The sequence below is a fragment of the Toxotes jaculatrix genome, chromosome 23, assembly GCF_017976425.1.
Source record: "Toxotes jaculatrix isolate fToxJac2 chromosome 23, fToxJac2.pri, whole genome shotgun sequence".
Taxonomy (NCBI): Eukaryota; Metazoa; Chordata; class Actinopteri; family Toxotidae; genus Toxotes; species Toxotes jaculatrix.
Window position 1 is genome coordinate 6,120,065 of NC_054416.1, and position 17,234 is coordinate 6,137,298.

A 17,234-nucleotide genomic window follows, 5' to 3' on the forward strand; every position below is an offset into this window, starting at 1 on the left:
ATGGAAGTGAAGCTTTGTGAGATTATTATAATTATTATATTTTTCTTTTGTTCAACTGCTACAAGCTCGTGCCCAACCTAAGGCCACAGACATTGTTCATTCATATGCAATGTTTAAATAAAGTTTAAACAACAAACCAAAAAAATAAAAGCTATGGAATTAAAAATAAAAACTAGGCAGGCCCCTGACTGTCAGAGGGTAACTCCATAATTCAACACTTCTGAGTCATAAACACAGACAGAGTAAAACCTCATAAAGCAAAGCATGTTTTATACTTTAAACACAGGTGATCCTTCATTTCTCTTCTTCTCACTCTCAAATATACGATGAGAGGCTGAACCTCCTGATAATCAAATGCTGTCAAATGAGAACAGATAGCAGCTGAATGACTCCCTCGCCTTTTATCTAAAGTTTGTATGCTTTGCTGTGAAACAGGTATGGCCACATAGATGGTAGAATGGATGGATGATTTTCCTGAACAGAATCAGCCGCAGTGATGTGTAGAAAAGTTTGTGACAGTAAATGTCGTCAGTAGAAAAATACATAAAACTGTCAAACACTTTGTAAAAGAGATTTTAATCAGGAATATGTTCATGCTCCTTCATTGTCTTCCTTTCACCTTGTGAGTGTAGGTTTAAGCCAACACAGTGTCTCAAAATGCAACAATTCTTGTCCTACAGTGGTCTAAAGATCAGAAAAAAATGTCAAACCTTTTTATGGCATAAAAGGTGGTTTGTAAGTTTGACCTGCTTCTGGTTTTATCTAATCACTTTGAGACATGAGGCTGTCTGAAGTCAGCAGAAGACATGAACAAACACGCGCAGGAATGCAAACCCTCTGAGCTGCAGGTGAAAGTGAAAGTGTTTCTTACTTAAGTCTTCAAATATGTAGTTTTAGTATCATTAAAAACATTTTATGACAACAGCAAGAAAATATTATTAATAAATGGTCTGATAACGCACAACAAAACTAATTTTGGCAGCAGTTTCTTCTTTTGTTAAATTGTTGAAGTTGTGAAGGACGTCCACCTGTATATCTGACCAGCAGATACACACACAAGCTCACATCTTTTAGATAATGGAAACTTGTTTTTATTCTTAACTGTCAGATTTCAGTTTGATTTGAAATACACAGTAAACTTGAAAAATGAAAAACTGACTACAGCACCTTTGTAGAGTATATTTTTACGAATTGTCCAACACAAATTATGTCCATGAAGTTTTTTTTGTTGTGGTTGCCATAGCTTGATATAGTTACCCGGGCAACCAGCGGACGCTGTCACAAGTCTGTGAGGCAGACACTGGAGGACGTGTCAAGGTAGATGCAACCTCGGTATCCTGACCGGGACTGGCCGCCCCTTAGATCAATCACATGGCTCCGACTCCTGTCAGACTCCGCCGTCTGGAGCCGAGCCACGCCGAGCACCGAGTCCCACAGCAGACCTCTGCTCCATAACTACACACAACAGACATAGATTAGGACCGATAGTGTGTGTTTATTATCTTTGTGTGCAAGAGGAGATGTCTGTGAATACCTCGATAGAAATGTGTGTGTCAGGGCGTGTCCTGTAGAAGATTGTTCTGAGGTTGAATTCAGGGTTTCCCTCTGCCTCGAACACCCTCGTCCTGATGGTGTCATTCTCACATCGCACTACGGCGTAAACATCTGGAGCTGTGATCATTAAAAAAACAAAAAACAATATCACATGGTGTCAGGAAGATACAAGAGAACAAGCAGCTCCACAACCACAAACACACATGGAAGCTTTCTATATATATATATATTTTTTTTTTGACCAACATCTGATGCAGCAGATGTTGTGCTGAGTGACCTGTCTGTTTGGGAGGGCTGAGTCCTGACGCCCTGCGGAGATGGACTGTGGTCACCACTGTGGGCTGAGGTAGAAAACACTGGAACACAGAGGGAGGGGGCAAATCCTCCCTCAATTCCCTGCATTAAGCATGAAGCATGGGTTAGAGTTGAAGAAAAACAAGTGAAGTTAAAATCTGAGAGTGAGAAACCCTGATCCCTGATTCCACACACCTGAGTCTGACATGGGAATGGGAGAAGAGTCGTAGCAAGAAGCGCCCGGTCACGCCCGGCAGGAAGGTGGTGGGCAGCACGACGTAGCGGCCTGGAGCCAGAGTTGCCCTCAGTGTTACACTGCGGGAGTCCATGTAGACGGAGCTGGCCGCCTGCTCCACCACACACTGCACCCGGCTGCAGCGGTTCACCTCCACCTTGGGGGGGCGACACAACAGCAGGGGAATAATTTTTGAACTTTTGCGGCATTTGGAAAGGAATGTGTTCATACTCTGGTCCATGACCTGCTCACCTTCAACACCTCAAAGCCGATAGGCAGATTTTCTCCTCCTCCATCTTTCCTCCTTATCCTCCTGTCCTCTTGCTGCAAACAGATCAACACCTCCTCCTCTTTGCCTTTCACCTCAAACATAAACTATTAAAAAAAACCCCATAAAATTATGTTCACACTGAAAGTTGCTGCTCTCATTTAAAGACTTCCACCCCAGTTTTACCTGCGGATTGTGCAGGAAAGTCTCTCTGTGGTTGATGCATCCTCCACATCGACTCCTCTTATCCACCTGTGCCTCCCATCCTCCATCTCCCTCTCCTCCATCATCTTCCCTCACCACCTTTCTCACAGCCTCACTCGTTCCTCTTTTCCGTCCCTCCTGCTGACTCTCCCCAAGTCGGGCCTCCTTTCGGTCCCCTCGTTGCTTATTGGTCCCTCCAGGTTTGACATTGCTCTTACCAAGGGTCAGTGCATAGTTGCTGTGGGGGACGGTGGATGGAGGTGACCCAGGGGTGGTGGGAGCTGGAGCCCACTCCCCGTAGCAGCGTACTTCTCTCCAGTGAGAGCTCGGCCACAGCAGAGCTCTCTCCACCAGCCGACACACAACCACATCTGTGAAGTAGTGACAGAAATCCTCGAACTCCATCCTGAGTGAGAAGAAATCAGCATCTGTTTAACTAGAAATTAATATCATAAATATACGTGTTAAATGCATATATTCTTTGTAATCCAAATAATAAAAACAAATCTACCAGAACTCCCCAACGTCTCGAACAATGAGGCCCATTTTCTCCCTCTCTGCACGACTCATCTGTTGCCACTGCTGCGATCTGAAGGGGGCGTGCAAGGCCAATAAAGTCAAAGGCAGCAGGAAAAAATAATTCAAAGCTGTAAGGTCCAACACAATGGAAATGGCATATGAAAAATACAAGTAGAGTTTCAACTTCCGGAAACCTTTACTGGCCCATTTTGGCCATTTCAAAAGTTTCTCAGAGTTTCATAATGAAAACAGCAGATGTCCCCTAATAAAATAATTCCGAAGCTATTGTAAAATGTCAGAAATTGTCCAAATAAGTTGCAGTAGCGTTGTAAAATGTTGTAACAGTCTGACACTGTTAAATGTCAGCGGAGGCTTCATTCCCACAGCTCCTGCAAAATGTATGATGTACTCAGCAGTCAGACATGTGGCAGATGAAGGAAAGGATTCAAAGTGCCCCTCACCTCTGACTCCAGGCACCCGTCCAGTCTGTGGTCCCCCACGGGTTTCTCATGCGCACCATGAAGAGTCTGGACATCCCGCCTGTCTTCAGAAACCTCTCCCCCAGCCTCAACTTCCTCACCGCTGTGATCCCATAAGCGTGTCCTCGTACCAGGCCACAGTCCAACACTGACTCCACTGTCTCGCCCTCTGCCGGCTGGGAAATGTCAAATATACACAACTTATTTTAGCCTTTTCTCCAGTTTCTAAAATGTTGGAGATCTCGAGATAAAAGACCCTACACGTATGGAGCAGGTGATGAGGGCTTTGCATTCGTGTGCCTTGGCTAACGTTTGGAAGAACATCCTCCTGTGGTCGCTGTGCAGGCTGAGGGCTCCACGATCCAGACTGAGGGGCTCTGAAACTCCCCCAGTGAAATCAATCAGGGCCTCTGCAGTGTTTCCGCCCTCCAGGGCCTCGTAGCAGCCGTTGAGTCTAGAAGACAGCCAAGAGTGGGAGAAATTGATTGACTGATAGATCAACTCAACTCAACTGCCACAAGTCCCACCAGACATCAACCAACATGTCCCACTGTGACTCACTTGGCGTAGGCCTTCTCCAACAGGGCGCTCCAGAACTCTCGTGGTGTCGCTGAGCGGCAGAAGAGCAGCGCACCATCCGCACTGACCGGCAGACGGTCGTCCACAACAACGTCCATCCAACGGCCAAGGCGCCAGAACCGGAAATGGAAGATTCCGGCGTATAAGTCAGGACGTTTTGGGTTCCACTCCTGTTCCATGTGGTCAGGGATGACCTGCAGGGGGAGGAGGAGAGCGGGAGAAGCTGTGAGGAGACGAAGGAAAAAATACAGTAATAAAGGAAATACAACAGTTGGCAAGGAGTGAATGGAAGGAGGAACATAAATATTCAACCTTTTTCCACAGAGATGGCTCAGATGCCAGGCAGGAAATGGCAGCCACCATCCAGCAGTTACCCAGACTGCCTTGGTGCAGGTCACGAGTGCTGATGCCATCGACAAACAGACGGGGGTCCTTACATATTTCCTGGATTGGGATCAGAATAAGGAGAGATCAGAAGCTCACCGATCACTCACTAACTTTGTCTGTCGTTCGGTGTTGTGCAGGTCATAGTCAGTTTATCTGAGCAGCGAGCGTCACAGTGTTTTATGAGGCCTGTGAGCTGATTCAGTCAGAGTGTCAGAGCACTGCTGAAGAGACAGATCCTGTTCGTGTGGACCTGTTGATCTCAGTTTGGACAGGGCCAGGTAACTGTAGAACTGCTGCTGGACACACACACATGCAGAAGGATACACACTCAGTGGTCGTAACCTCTTCAAATGTAACTCTAGACAAGATCTAAACCTTCTCTGAGACGATATCGAGTTCATAACAAGCACAGATGAGCACATGAGGCCGCCTAGATTGTGAAACTGGACAGTTATGACAGCAAATGGGAAGTTAGAGTGAGTTTTATGTTGTGTGTGTGTCAGCAGAGAGAGGTGACAGATGTCACACTATCATCCAGCTCCCTGTTGATACACGCTTAACATGCCTGAGTGGAGCATTAGGAACACAATACCATTAACCCTGTCTGTTCCACCCTGAGTCAGCAAATCAGCAAATCAATCGCCAGCGTGGTTTCACATTCTGAAGGCTGCGTAGTTATGTGGTGAATTCAGGGGATTTACAGACCTTAAAAAGCATTAAATTCAGAATTGTCGTAAATAAGGACAAAAAAAAGAATTAAAAAGTCTTAAAGTTCATCTAAAAATGCCTCAAATATTTCTGAATAAGTTTCTTAGCTGCTGTAGACAACAACATTAGTTATAACTAATTTTTCAGATTGGTTAATCCGTCCATCAATTTTCCGCCACCTCTGTGTGTCCAGTTCAACGGATTCCCTTACAAGTCTTTGCTCTGCTACATACGACCTATTTTCCTGCACTGGACAATAAATAATTTGACCTTGACTCATTTCTGTGAGTTTATTCTTGTGGATTACAGCACCATGAAAGGCCACTTGGCTTGGTGAAGCCACAATTAACTCCTATACTTATACACAGCAACATCCATCTCAACACTGTGCTAAAAACACCTGGGCTATTTAAACTGGCTGCTGCTTTTCCTTAACTCAACTCTACTGTATATACAAATACACACACACACACACACACTGACATAGAGGTCCACCGGCAGCACGCGCCACTTGCTCCCTGAGTGCTAAGGTTTCACTGCCTGACGCCTTTCTTTTAATAGAAAGTGCTTTAATTAACCCAATCTGATGGAAGTGTAACATGCTGAGCCAGGCACTGGATTTAGATGTGTAAAATAAGTCTTTGTAGTGGTCTGAACTGGTCTGGTACTGGAAAATGTGTCAGGAATCTGTAACTGAATATACTTTCCTGTAAATGACAGATTGAGACCAAGAATATTTTTTTTTACCAAGGGCTGTTACTAAGAGTCTCCTCCATCCTTCATCCCCACCCTCCTGTTTCTCGAGGAACCCCCCCCCCCCCCCCCCCCCCCCCCCACACACACACACACACAACCACCACCACCTCGCACTCACCCTCGGCCTCTTCCAGGTCAGTCCCAGCGGAGGCTCCCTTTTATAAAACAGGGACTGGGCAGTGGTAGGGAACAGGGGATCCTTGAAGAGCACCCCTCGACGCAAGCAGGCCCGCCTCAGCCTGTGAAAGCTCTGACCCTGGAAGTCACTCACTCGTTCAGGCATTGTGGCTGGACGGAGGAGGCCTGAGGAGAGGAGAGGTGGCAGGAAGAGGAGATGTGTTTCAGATTTATGGAAAAAGAAAAATAACTGTCAGGGTCAGATGTGAGAAATTTAGGCTACTAAGCCGTGCTCCACTGAGCTAGAGTAGGATTACACAGCCTGCAAATTTAGTGGACTTATATTTAATTTCAAAACAGTCTATAAAAAACTCTAAACATAAATTGCTCAGTTGTTTTTAAAAGTTACAGACGTCACACACTCAAGGATACTACCACTACTGTGGTTCAGGTGAAATTTAACTTGTGAGACCAAGATTAGATTCTCCTGCGCTCACAGTAAATTAATCTAAATTTAGATGCCATAATACATATCATGTGCGCTGATATTACATACACTGCCCTCTGGTTTTTGTGTGCATACAGCGGCCATCTGGGTTGTGCATTTTCCAGCAGGAGAGGAAGCCGGAGGTCCTGCAGGGTCAGTGTGTGAGTATGTGTGTGTGCTGGGGAGAGGGGATAGGGTGAGGGCAGCAGTAAGGTAATGGTACCGTTTTAGTCATCCGTGATATGAACTGCTGGGGACCCTAAGTCAGCTGTGTGTGTGCGTGTGCGTGTGTGTGTGTTCACAGCAGGGTCAGCTCAGGGCCTCGCTGTGCAGAGGACAAACACAGATGAAACCTTGCAGGTGCTTGGGTTTGCAGATACCATGCAGGTCAGCGTTATCAATTATTTGTTTGTTTCTTAAATGATCATCAAATATTTCAAGCTTCTCTGAAGATATAGGCTTTCTAATACGCCTTTGGAAGCACTACTCAAAAACATTTAACAGCATTAGAAAACATTAGACACTGGATATCGTGGTTGTCTAGTGTGAGTGAGTGTATTAAAAGATCTGTCATCATCAGTCAGAGCGAGCCGGTCCTCGGCTGGAGGAGGCTCCAGCACTGGTGGTGGGATGAACTTTTAGATTACTCTATAACACTATAGGTTATAACACTATAATTTATCATTCAATAGCTTTGAAGCACAGGAGCTCATAACATATCAGTCATAAATTCATGAGTCAGATCATCAGAGATCACTGGTTATGCCTCAGCTGAGGATGTGTTGTTTATCCTTTCTGTTTTACCTTGGAGTCAGACGTTCACAGAGGTTTATCCACTTGCTTTTCCTGAGATGAGACTATTCCTTGAGCCCAGGCACGAGATCCAGGTTCATGCGTCCTCCTTAGGTCATTTAGGAAATCCTTCAGAGAATCTTGTTCTTTTTTTTTTAAATGCCGTGCTTGCTCTGTTGTTGAATAACAAGCAGCATGAGTCTGCTCTTTCCTCTTGTTCTTCTTCGGCTCTGAGTCAGCTGTTAAGAGTCGACTGCCTGCGTTCAGAGCGACACTTTCTTCTTCTTCTTTTCTCCAAATCTGTCATCTGAGCGTTTGATTCATTCCCACCAGGTACTCATTCGATGTTCGTGTTCACTGTTTAAAAAAAAAAAAAAAAAAAAACATGTTTGAATGATGTAAATGAATAAAATTCTATAAAAACTACACCAGTGACGATCCTGGCAGCTCTATGATGCTTCAGGACAAAAGTACGGCTTGATGTGCGCAGTGCAAGTTCCCTGACACCATCTCTTATGACTGTATCATGTGTGTCTGTGTGTATACGTAACAGCTTCTGGTGTTGATGTCTGAATGTGTGTGTGTGTCCATGTGCCGTGAGATACAGGGGAGGGCGACACTGCTGCTGGAGCCCAGCTCCTATGTAACTTTATCTGCCTGCACACAGACAATGGACAGACAGTCACCACGCCAAGTGACATAACACACAGCTAAAGCCGTGGAAACCCTCACACCTGTAAATACTACACTTACTGGAGTTCCTTGAGTTTCAGACACTTAAGATGAACACTGTGTCCTCTGACACCTGTGTGCAAACTGTTCTGTTGCTGGAGAACATAAACAAATGTGTTTTCTAGGTGTATGTGCACATGTTGCTTACTGCTGCTTCTGCTCTTCTGGTTGGTGACTGTGCACATTGTGTCTTCTTCTTCTTCTCCTCTTCTGCCCCTTGTATCTCACCACGTTTCTCCCCTCTGCTCATTTTAACATGGCCTATGATTCTCTGTCTTCTCTTTTTCTCCCTTATCTCTTCACTCTCTTCTTCTCTTCCCTTCTCCCTTCTCTTCTCAGACTCCTGGAGTATCTGTTGCTGCCCGGTGTGTTGCCCCTGACACCCGAGAAACCAAGAGGCAAGCTCCTTCTATTTTAACCGCTTCACTGCCAAATATCCAGCCAATCATCACCCATTCCTAAAGGTCTGCATCAAAACCTTAAAACACAGGCTCTGATTTTACTATATTCCTATTTATCCCAAATGCTCAGCATTTTAGTGTCTTTTGAATCCCATCACATAAAATAAAATATAGGGGGTTACTTCAAAATATGTGTCACAATTTGGCAACAATGGCCATTTTAACATGTCCAATACATTATAAAAGTATACAGATTAAAAATACATTGTTCTTTACAGAAATCCTTCCTTTTCTTCTCTTGAGAGGCAATGTTAGACAAATAATATGAACATATTAACATCACAGTTATTCTGATATATTCTTATATTGATTACATGGTTTATATATTATGCAGTACACTGTAAAAACAAACTACTAGCACATATTGGTATTAACAGAACTAAAATCAGCAGAATTATGTTCAAATTAAAACTAATACTTAACATTATCTTTAAAAAAAAACACACAGTTAAAAGCGGAAATGTGTCAGAATAAATAGAGATTTACCCACTTTTTTTTTTAAGAGTTTGTGTTTTCTTCTATCGATTATCTCTCCTGAAATCTAAACATCGGGCATCGATTACACATGCGCAGTCAGGGGGGAAAAAGTGGATGTGGCCACTGAAACGTAAAAACTTCAGTTCTGGGTCTTTTAAAGCAAATTGGTGCGATGAATGTTTTCATCCTGGCTTTGTTCTGTCTCTGCGGCTTTGTCTCAGCGGACGAAGCCGAGAGGCTGCCGAATAAATGCGAAGGTAGGAGACGAGAAAGTGACTGTCCGGCTGCGAAGGTGTTGTTGATGTGGCATTATAGCAGCTGGGCATCTATTTACAAATTTCAGCGTCTCCTGTCTGCCTGTAATCTTAGCCTATAGTTTTCTGGGCTTTTAAAGTTTGTGTTTGTCTTTGTCAGTGTGTAAGTTCCTGACCGTGGAGCTGCAGGAGGCTCTGGAAAAAACCGGCCGCTCCAAAGAGGTGCTGGAGATCGGAGAAGTCCTGGACACAGGGAAGAGGAAGAGAAAGATCAAATACAACACCTCGTAAGTTAAGGAGAATCACTTTGATCTGGACAGAAAAAAAAGTTGAAGACACCCTGGAGGGCTTTACAGAAGAGTCCACGTCTCTCTTATCTGTTCAGACTTTTCAAAACTTGTCCAGCTGGAGTTGTTAAAGAAAATCACACTCAGGTGTTGTTTAAAGAAACCCTGCAACTCTGCAGCGTGTGTGTTTGATTTCAGGGAAACTCGGCTGACTGAGGCCATAGACAACATATGTGAGCGCATCCTTCAGTATAACGTTCATGCAGAGAGGCCTGGCAGCCTTCGATACGCCAAGGTGAAGTTCATCTGTGTGTATTTTTAAGTTTTGATGGTTCTGATTTTTCCTTAGTGCAAGGAGGAGGTCACAGAAAAGCCTGAGTTCCACTAATTAGAACTTTTGTTTCATCGTTTATTAATCAAAATCACACTCCATTAAAAGAGAAATTTGCTTCTAAAACTTGCTTTTTTTTCATATTTTTGTCATTTGCAAACATTTATTTTAGTTTGTGTAGCAAACTTGACAGCTAGATATTTTGTGGGACTGCAGGGTGCCAGTCAGACCATGACAACTCTGAAGAACCTGGTCCACAAAGGAGTAAAGGTGGAGCTGGGCCTGCCGTATGAACTGTGGGACGAGCCTTCGGTAGAGGTGTCGGACATGAAGAAACAGGTCGGGGCTGTGTACATGTGTCTCCCTGCTGTCCTGATTTTACATGTTAATAAAATGCCTAATATGAGTGGATGTGTTGGTGTGTGTTGTGCAGTGTGAGACGATGCTGGAGCAGTATGAGGAGGTGGTGGAGGACTGGTACTTCCATCATCAGGACGAGAAACTGGAGAACTTTCTCTGTGAGAACCACGTCCTCAAGACATCGGAGCAAGGTAGGAGACATGGAGGAGAAAGTCCTTTAACACAATAAAGTTAAGTTTGGAAAAACTCCCTGAAAACTCACTGAAATCTAAACATCACAAGTCAACTCAGCCTGGAAGAGAAACTATGTAGCTGAAACCTCCCCCTCCACCTCCTCATATTGTTTTTCTCTCCCTCTCTCAGAATGTCTGAAGGAGGCGTGGAAAGGAGACATGGGGAAAAACGGAGCTGCCGAAGAGGCGGCAAGCGACGGCGGCGAGAAGGAGAGAGCGAGTGACGACACTAAGGAAGAGGAGAGGAAGACACATGATGCTGAGGAGCTATGAGGAAAACATTTTCACTAAGGGAAAAATACAGAAGACAACACAAAACCTCAGTCTCAGATTTTGGTGGGAAAACTGCAAATCAACAAACAGAAACTAAAATGCCATGATGCTTTATACTGTTTAAATTTCTCCTGTTATTTTTATATAAATGACGTCAGCCTTTGATAAACAAATGCACCTTTTTAAAACACTCAGCTGTTTGGATCAAGGTCTGAAGCTTTACTTTATGAAGATATGAGGCTCTTTCAGTGTTAGATTATATGTGAACTCTGTTACATCTCCTTATGCACACATTATATGGTACATATCACTCTTTTGTTTACTCCAAACTGCCAGTTTTAACTGCAATATGTACAGTTTTTCACGTTGAATAAAATGCTGTTTTTATAATAATGTTGCATGTGTAGTCATTAATTAAGGATGATTAGTCTCAGGTGTTTTCCTCTGCAAACTGTGTGTAAACTGATGACACAGTTTACACACAGTTTGGTGCCACAGTTATCAAACCAAACCAACCAAGGCAAATTCACGGGACCAGGCAAACAAAAGAAACACTGTTGGTAATAAAAACTGCAGCTGGAACTCACAAGGCCACGTCCTTTTGTGGTGAAATGTCACAAGGGCAGAGTCAAGGCTGTGATGAAAGCTCATTTGTTGGTTGCTTGTCTTCCTCCTGGAGCCCACGCACTCGAGGTCTGGACCTGCCAGAGTTTTACAAAGACACCACAGAGCCCGAGCGTCTGGAAACAGGGAGCAAATCATCAGTGCACCTCCGACTGACAGTGGGGGCAAAGTTTAAAAATGCAAAGTCAGTTTAACCGTAAGATTAGATTAAGATTATGTGTGTCCAGTGTGCAACAAACCCAGCTACAGCTGGATCAGAGTTGCTTAATGCTGCCACCTAGTGGTTTTACTTTGTTTTTCCTCTACACTTGATTGAGTTCACCCACGGTGCTGTGCTTTACAGCAGCCCCCTGCTGTTCTCTCTTCCTCCAACATCAGCGGGAGACAAATTTCATGTGGAAGCAGCTGCCATTCCTGTGCGGTGTGTGAATATAAAAGATATAATGGTCTCTAGAGCTCTGTGTGTGTTTCTGATGCTCAGTATTGTTGCAAGAAAAATGTAGTTATGTATCAGTTTTCAAAACAAAAGAAGAAAGTAGGATATAAAAGACAGAACACAGTGTGCTGTATAAAACAAAGAGAAATATATGTAAAACCTACAAAGCATTAGCTCTCAAATCAATAAAAAAAAAACAAAGGAAACGCTACTCAGGCTTTTCTGAGACTTTGCCAGAGCATTTCAAGAGTTGAGGAAGAAAAAACCCAGCTGGTTTGTTCACTGGTCCAGCCAAACCACAACGACACTCATCAACAAAGCCGCAGTCAGGACTCACGACCTCAGCATTTCTAAAATCCTCGTGGCTCCCCTGCATTTCCCTGAAAGTTATCTGTTTATTTCCTTTGTGAACATCGAGGCCTCTGTAGATCATCATCGTCTTCCTCTTCGCCTGTATGTAGACAGCTGTGCAGCTGCTCTGACCTCTGATGCAACTGCTTACCCAAGACGCCCATTCATCAGGGGTGAGTCCTGTGTCTTTAATGTCTACAGTAGTTCCTCAGATTAATTTCCCAAATTAAAATTACTTCCTTTGATCGTATTTGGATCGCCCATGTCGGCTGCATAAATCCATCCAGTTCTCATATCCCATGATTATAAAAATGCATCCAGATTACTGATATAAATGCTAAGGGCAGAAGTTAAATCTGATAAGAATATGCAAGTTCTTTGCAGATGTTTTACAGATTCAAAGCTGAACAGCTCCAGGTCTCGTTTCCTGCAGAGAGTCCAGGACAAAGTCCTCCTCCAGATTCAGATCCAACCTCTTCTCCTCCACCAGGACCACCGTCAGCACACACACTGTAAATTAGGATTTTATTATTGTCAACCAAAAATAGTCTGATCTGCACTGAGATATTAATCATGTTGTAATGTCTCCTGCAGATCTTCATGACATGTTACCTGGAGGCAGAGCCCATTTCTAACAAGAGCCTGTGCTCCTGTTCATCAGTCTCATAACTCCTGTTTTATCCCTCTGCCCTCTAATGAAAATAAATACACACATTAAATTAAAAAAGAATAAAAAAAAAAAAACCATCAGTGCTGAGTCCAGCCACAGGAGGGCACTGAGCTCAAAAACAAAACTCCCAATCTCAGATCTATTTTAGGAATTTGAATAAGAAAAACTTTATTATAACCATTCAGCATATTGTCTCAGGTTGTGTTTGACGGGTAATGAATTCTGCTGGACTGCTAGTTTCTTGTCTGGATCTTTTACCGGCTGTCAAGTGGCATTGTAATCCCACCCATATCCAGTTTTTGCCTGATTATTATGCCGCTGGTTGGATCCTCATCGCTGGTTGGTTCTGTGCCACATGTGTCAGTCTGCAGCCTAATTCATTTCCTGTGGACATGCGACTTCCTTTGAAGAAAAACCTCCCGCCAGACACCATGACAAGACCACACACAATATCTTTATCATATTACACAGACCGGTCATAGAGTGTTTAACGCTGAGTGATTTCTGTCCCTGTTGAAGCTTCTATTCTTAATCTTTTGTTGGACAGAGCAGTTTTGTTTTCCTTTTACTGGACAAGGTTCGTTTCCCCCAATTTTTTTCTCATTGAACTGTAAAACAAAAAGGATCATGGAACATTTTTTAAATCAGGCACAAAAGTTAAAATAAAAAGGAAAGAATTGATTTGATTTATGTTCCATTTCTTATTTTGTAAACCTGGATAATGGACAGAAACGTAAACTTACTTGTCATGTACAAAGAGATGTTTGCTCTTGGCTAATGTAACCTGTATTTAACTAGATCTTTAGTAGCTGTTTTGCATTTATCCCAACAGATATCTCAACCATAATGACATAATGGCAAATGGTTATTTCTGAAGTACTTTTTTGGGAACCAGTGTGGACATTTTACCGTGGTCTTTTCTCTTGCGCACTGATCCTTGAACACAACAGGTTAACTTGCGGTTTATTGGTGAGATTTTTTCCCTCCGGTGCAGAACAAAGGTCTGCTCCCCATCTCCATCCAGCACCTGTCAACACTCATGCCAGAGACAACGTGAAGGGAAACGTGGAAAAACAAAAACACTGCTTTGCTTTTGGATTCATGGCAACCAGGATCATTTTCCACTCTGCTGTTTTTGCCAACAACATTTAAGAGCCAAACAGCTCAGTCAAGACTGTTTGTTTTTTTTTTTTTTAAGACATCTTTCTTGTTGGATTAAAACAAAAAACAAATCATCATAGTTACCATCAAGAACGTGCTTTGAGCAGATTTTTCAACTCAGTGTTTTCAATGCAAACTTTTAGTGTCCAGACGTGATCATGCAGGTCAAAGTTAGAAAGAGAAATCGTCTCAAGGTCCAGGACGGTTCATGTTAAAAGTCTGTCCATCATTTCCTTCCTTTCCATACTGCTGTATACACTGGAGAAGGTCAGAGGGAACATGATCTCCATGAAGATCTGTTCAAATGGAGCGGGGCGGGGTGGGGTGGGGTTGCTCTGGGACTGTCCATGCATCGAGTAGAGCTTCATTTATTCTAGTTTTTGTGAGGGGCCATGTACAATATTAAACAGAGTGAATAGCAGAGAGCCTAACATGGATCCTTGATGTACACCCATTGTTTTCAGTTAATTTTAAAGATAACACATTACCCCACAAAAAGATGCAATTAAGTTTTTGTGAGAGCATTTAAGTGTTTACTTCTGTAAATGACATATAAATGTAGACCGTAGTTGGAAATAAATATAATTTCTTTCCATATCTGATCATTAAACCAAAGTACAGTGACATATTGTAACACTTTAAACATTTAAGTACAGCTAATCCATCAAACAGACGCCCATGTATTGTGAAATCTGCTCTTATTCTGTCACGGTGGCTTAATGTTGACTTTTATAATTACACCTCCCTGGTATTTTGTTTATTATGATTTCAGTCTCTCAGCACACTGTTTGCTGCAGGGCTGAAACCCTGGCAGCGCAGAAAGCACCTGTCAGGGACCACCTGAAGTGTTTTATCAAGCACTTAAACATTTTCTTCTGTCATTTTTTAGGGATGATCACTGTTATCAATTAATCAGTTGTGTTATTTAAATCATTCATTTAAACGTTACCAGTTTACCTCCACCCCCATCTCAGCTCACTGAATTCTCTTGTGTCTTTGTGTTTACGCTGCCAAAGTTCAATATTGATGCATAAACGTGCTATTTCACCCCTCAATTTACTTTATTGCACTTGTCCAGCGTCCAAGGATAGCATTTCTTAAGTGCACTGTAACTATTTGACACACACGCACGCGCTCGAACACACACATACACACGAAACACACCTGGGGAAACATTCCTCGAGGGAAGTCATCAATCAGTGAAGTGAGGGAGGGAGGGAGGGAGAGAAGTCTTCTCTCCCTCCCTCCCTCCCTCCACCTCGATTCTCTTTCCTATATTTCCATCTGTATCAGTTTTGCTTCACATCTGAGAACGATCCACTCCAGCCAATTAACTTCAGCCATTTTTCCTATTCCACTGAGGGATAATTGGAGCAAACTGGAGGGTGAGATCTTTGCATGGACGATACGAGATAAGGCTACTGCAACTGGCTTCTCTCGGTGTCCTCAATTTGCCCGCCAGTGGTAATAAACCTGACGTAGAGGATCTGCACAATGTTAAAAAAATGTCCTAACAAGCCATGAAGTGTTGAATTGAGTCTTAAAATCCTAGTTTTCTCCTGAAAAGTGAAAAAACTGCCATAGTTGGGAAAAAAATGCCTCTTGTGTCTGATGCAGATCAACCTGTTTCAGGAACCTAGTATTTTCTCCAGAGCTTGTAACAAACAACTACTGATAAATTATGACAGTTTATCATCATGTGAGTTTAATGTGTTACCAGTGGTGGAAGATCCTTTACTTCAGCTAGCTTCAACTAGCTTCTGGGATCGTGCAAGGACACAGCATTTTACAGCATTGTATTTTTGTATTTGTGTGTCTGCCTGTGTTCTTCTCACTGTTTTTGATTGGGTGGGGCTCTGTTGGGAAAAGCTGGGGTCAATTACTTTTCATGCACCATTTAGGATTTGGCGACATTTGAATAAAAATCTGATGATAGTTGTGGTGTTGTTTGCTCGTGATGCCAGACCACTATCCTCATTAAACAGATGAGCTGAATTTTTGTAGAATTAAATTCTAAGTAAATGCTGTTTAAGGACATTTTTTTCTAAACTTGAAAGTCACCCTCATCTCAGAAATGTGCTTTGGTTGTTGTTTATTCCCCTGCATGGTTGACTCTCACTGTGCAGGCTGTTTTTCAGTTCATCTGATGAAGGAGGAAAGTTTCTCTGTGCTCATCTTAAATCTGAGTTTGACCTTCAGTGACGTGGGAGACATCTTGTGTCCAGTAGTTAAACTTTTAAAATGAAAAATGATTTCACGTTCACAGATTTTGAGAGATAAGTGGAATTTTAAGAATTTCTAATCAGGCAATGGAAAAACCATTTCAGACACAAATTACTGTTCACAGCAGAGTATTTTTATATATGTTCAAGCAGAGCTGGAAGGAGTCTTTAACTTCAACTGCTGCTTATTTAGTCACAGATATTTAATGCTGTAGAGAATTACTTGGAACTTTCAGGGGTGTTAAATAAAAGCAAAAATACCTCGTAAAAATATGTAAGAATTATCAAAATGTATTATGTCAGTCTGCTGATTTTGTTGGGTCAATAAACTGAGCTTCCTGTAACAAGCTGACCACAGTGGAGGAAGTATTCAGATAAATTTCTTTAAATAAAAACAACAGTACATCATTTTTAAAAATTTCTATTAGAAATAAAAGTAATGCATTGAAAATATATTTAAGAGTAAAGCAGTATAACTTGTCGAATTATAATCCTTATGAGGATATATAAGAATAAGAACTACATAATGTGCTTTGGTCAGAAGTACTCACTACAGAAAAATGGTCCCTGAACGCATCGTTTTTACAAGCGGATCATATGTTTTGTGCGTAAAATCTTTACCTGCAAAGTTACAGGTCAGAAAAAAATGTCATGGAGTAAAAAGTAAAATCTTCACTTCAGCATAAAAATACAGAGGAGTAGAGTTAGTGTAGTTTAAAAGACATAAAAGTAAAAAGTAAAACGCACTCACTGGCCTACTCAAAAACTAAAATAAAAAGACGAAAAAATTAAAGAGAAACGCCTCGAATTTGTAATTAACTATATTGCTTGTGTATATATACTGAAACATTTCAGACTGACCTTTTTTGCACATGCAATGTATTGTTGACAAAAGATCACTTACACAAAATAGTTAGTGGTTAATAGGCTAGTTAGGAAGACATAAGACAGAAGGAGTTCTGGGTATCAACATGTAGATTGTC

The 17,234-nt window shown here is 42.4% G+C and overlaps 2 protein-coding genes across 2 annotated transcripts; one reads left to right on the top strand and one right to left on the bottom strand.

Moving 5' to 3' along the window:
- Positions 1–167: 167 nt before the first annotated feature.
- On the bottom strand, positions 168–8,431 carry LOC121177017 (calpain-5-like). The gene is made up of 14 exons (XM_041031204.1): positions 8,260–8,431; positions 7,392–7,736; positions 6,102–6,301; positions 4,445–4,576; positions 4,115–4,326; positions 3,815–4,007; positions 3,536–3,729; positions 3,067–3,144; positions 2,538–2,961; positions 2,336–2,458; positions 2,044–2,240; positions 1,832–1,950; positions 1,535–1,671; positions 168–1,455 (listed from the first exon to the last, which is right to left on the bottom strand). The coding sequence occupies exons 3-14, from the start codon at positions 6,264–6,266 to the stop codon at positions 1,279–1,281; spliced, it is 2,151 nt and encodes a 716-aa protein (XP_040887138.1). The 5' UTR covers positions 6,267–6,301; positions 7,392–7,736; positions 8,260–8,431; the 3' UTR covers positions 168–1,278.
- Positions 8,432–9,152: 721 nt separating this feature from the next.
- On the top strand, positions 9,153–11,170 carry cnpy4 (canopy FGF signaling regulator 4). Its single transcript, XM_041031292.1, has 6 exons — positions 9,153–9,306; positions 9,464–9,590; positions 9,789–9,885; positions 10,138–10,260; positions 10,355–10,472; positions 10,645–11,170. The coding sequence occupies exons 1-6, from the start codon at positions 9,222–9,224 to the stop codon at positions 10,785–10,787; spliced, it is 693 nt and encodes a 230-aa protein (XP_040887226.1). The 5' UTR covers positions 9,153–9,221; the 3' UTR covers positions 10,788–11,170.
- The last annotated feature ends 6,064 nt before the right edge of the window (positions 11,171–17,234 follow it).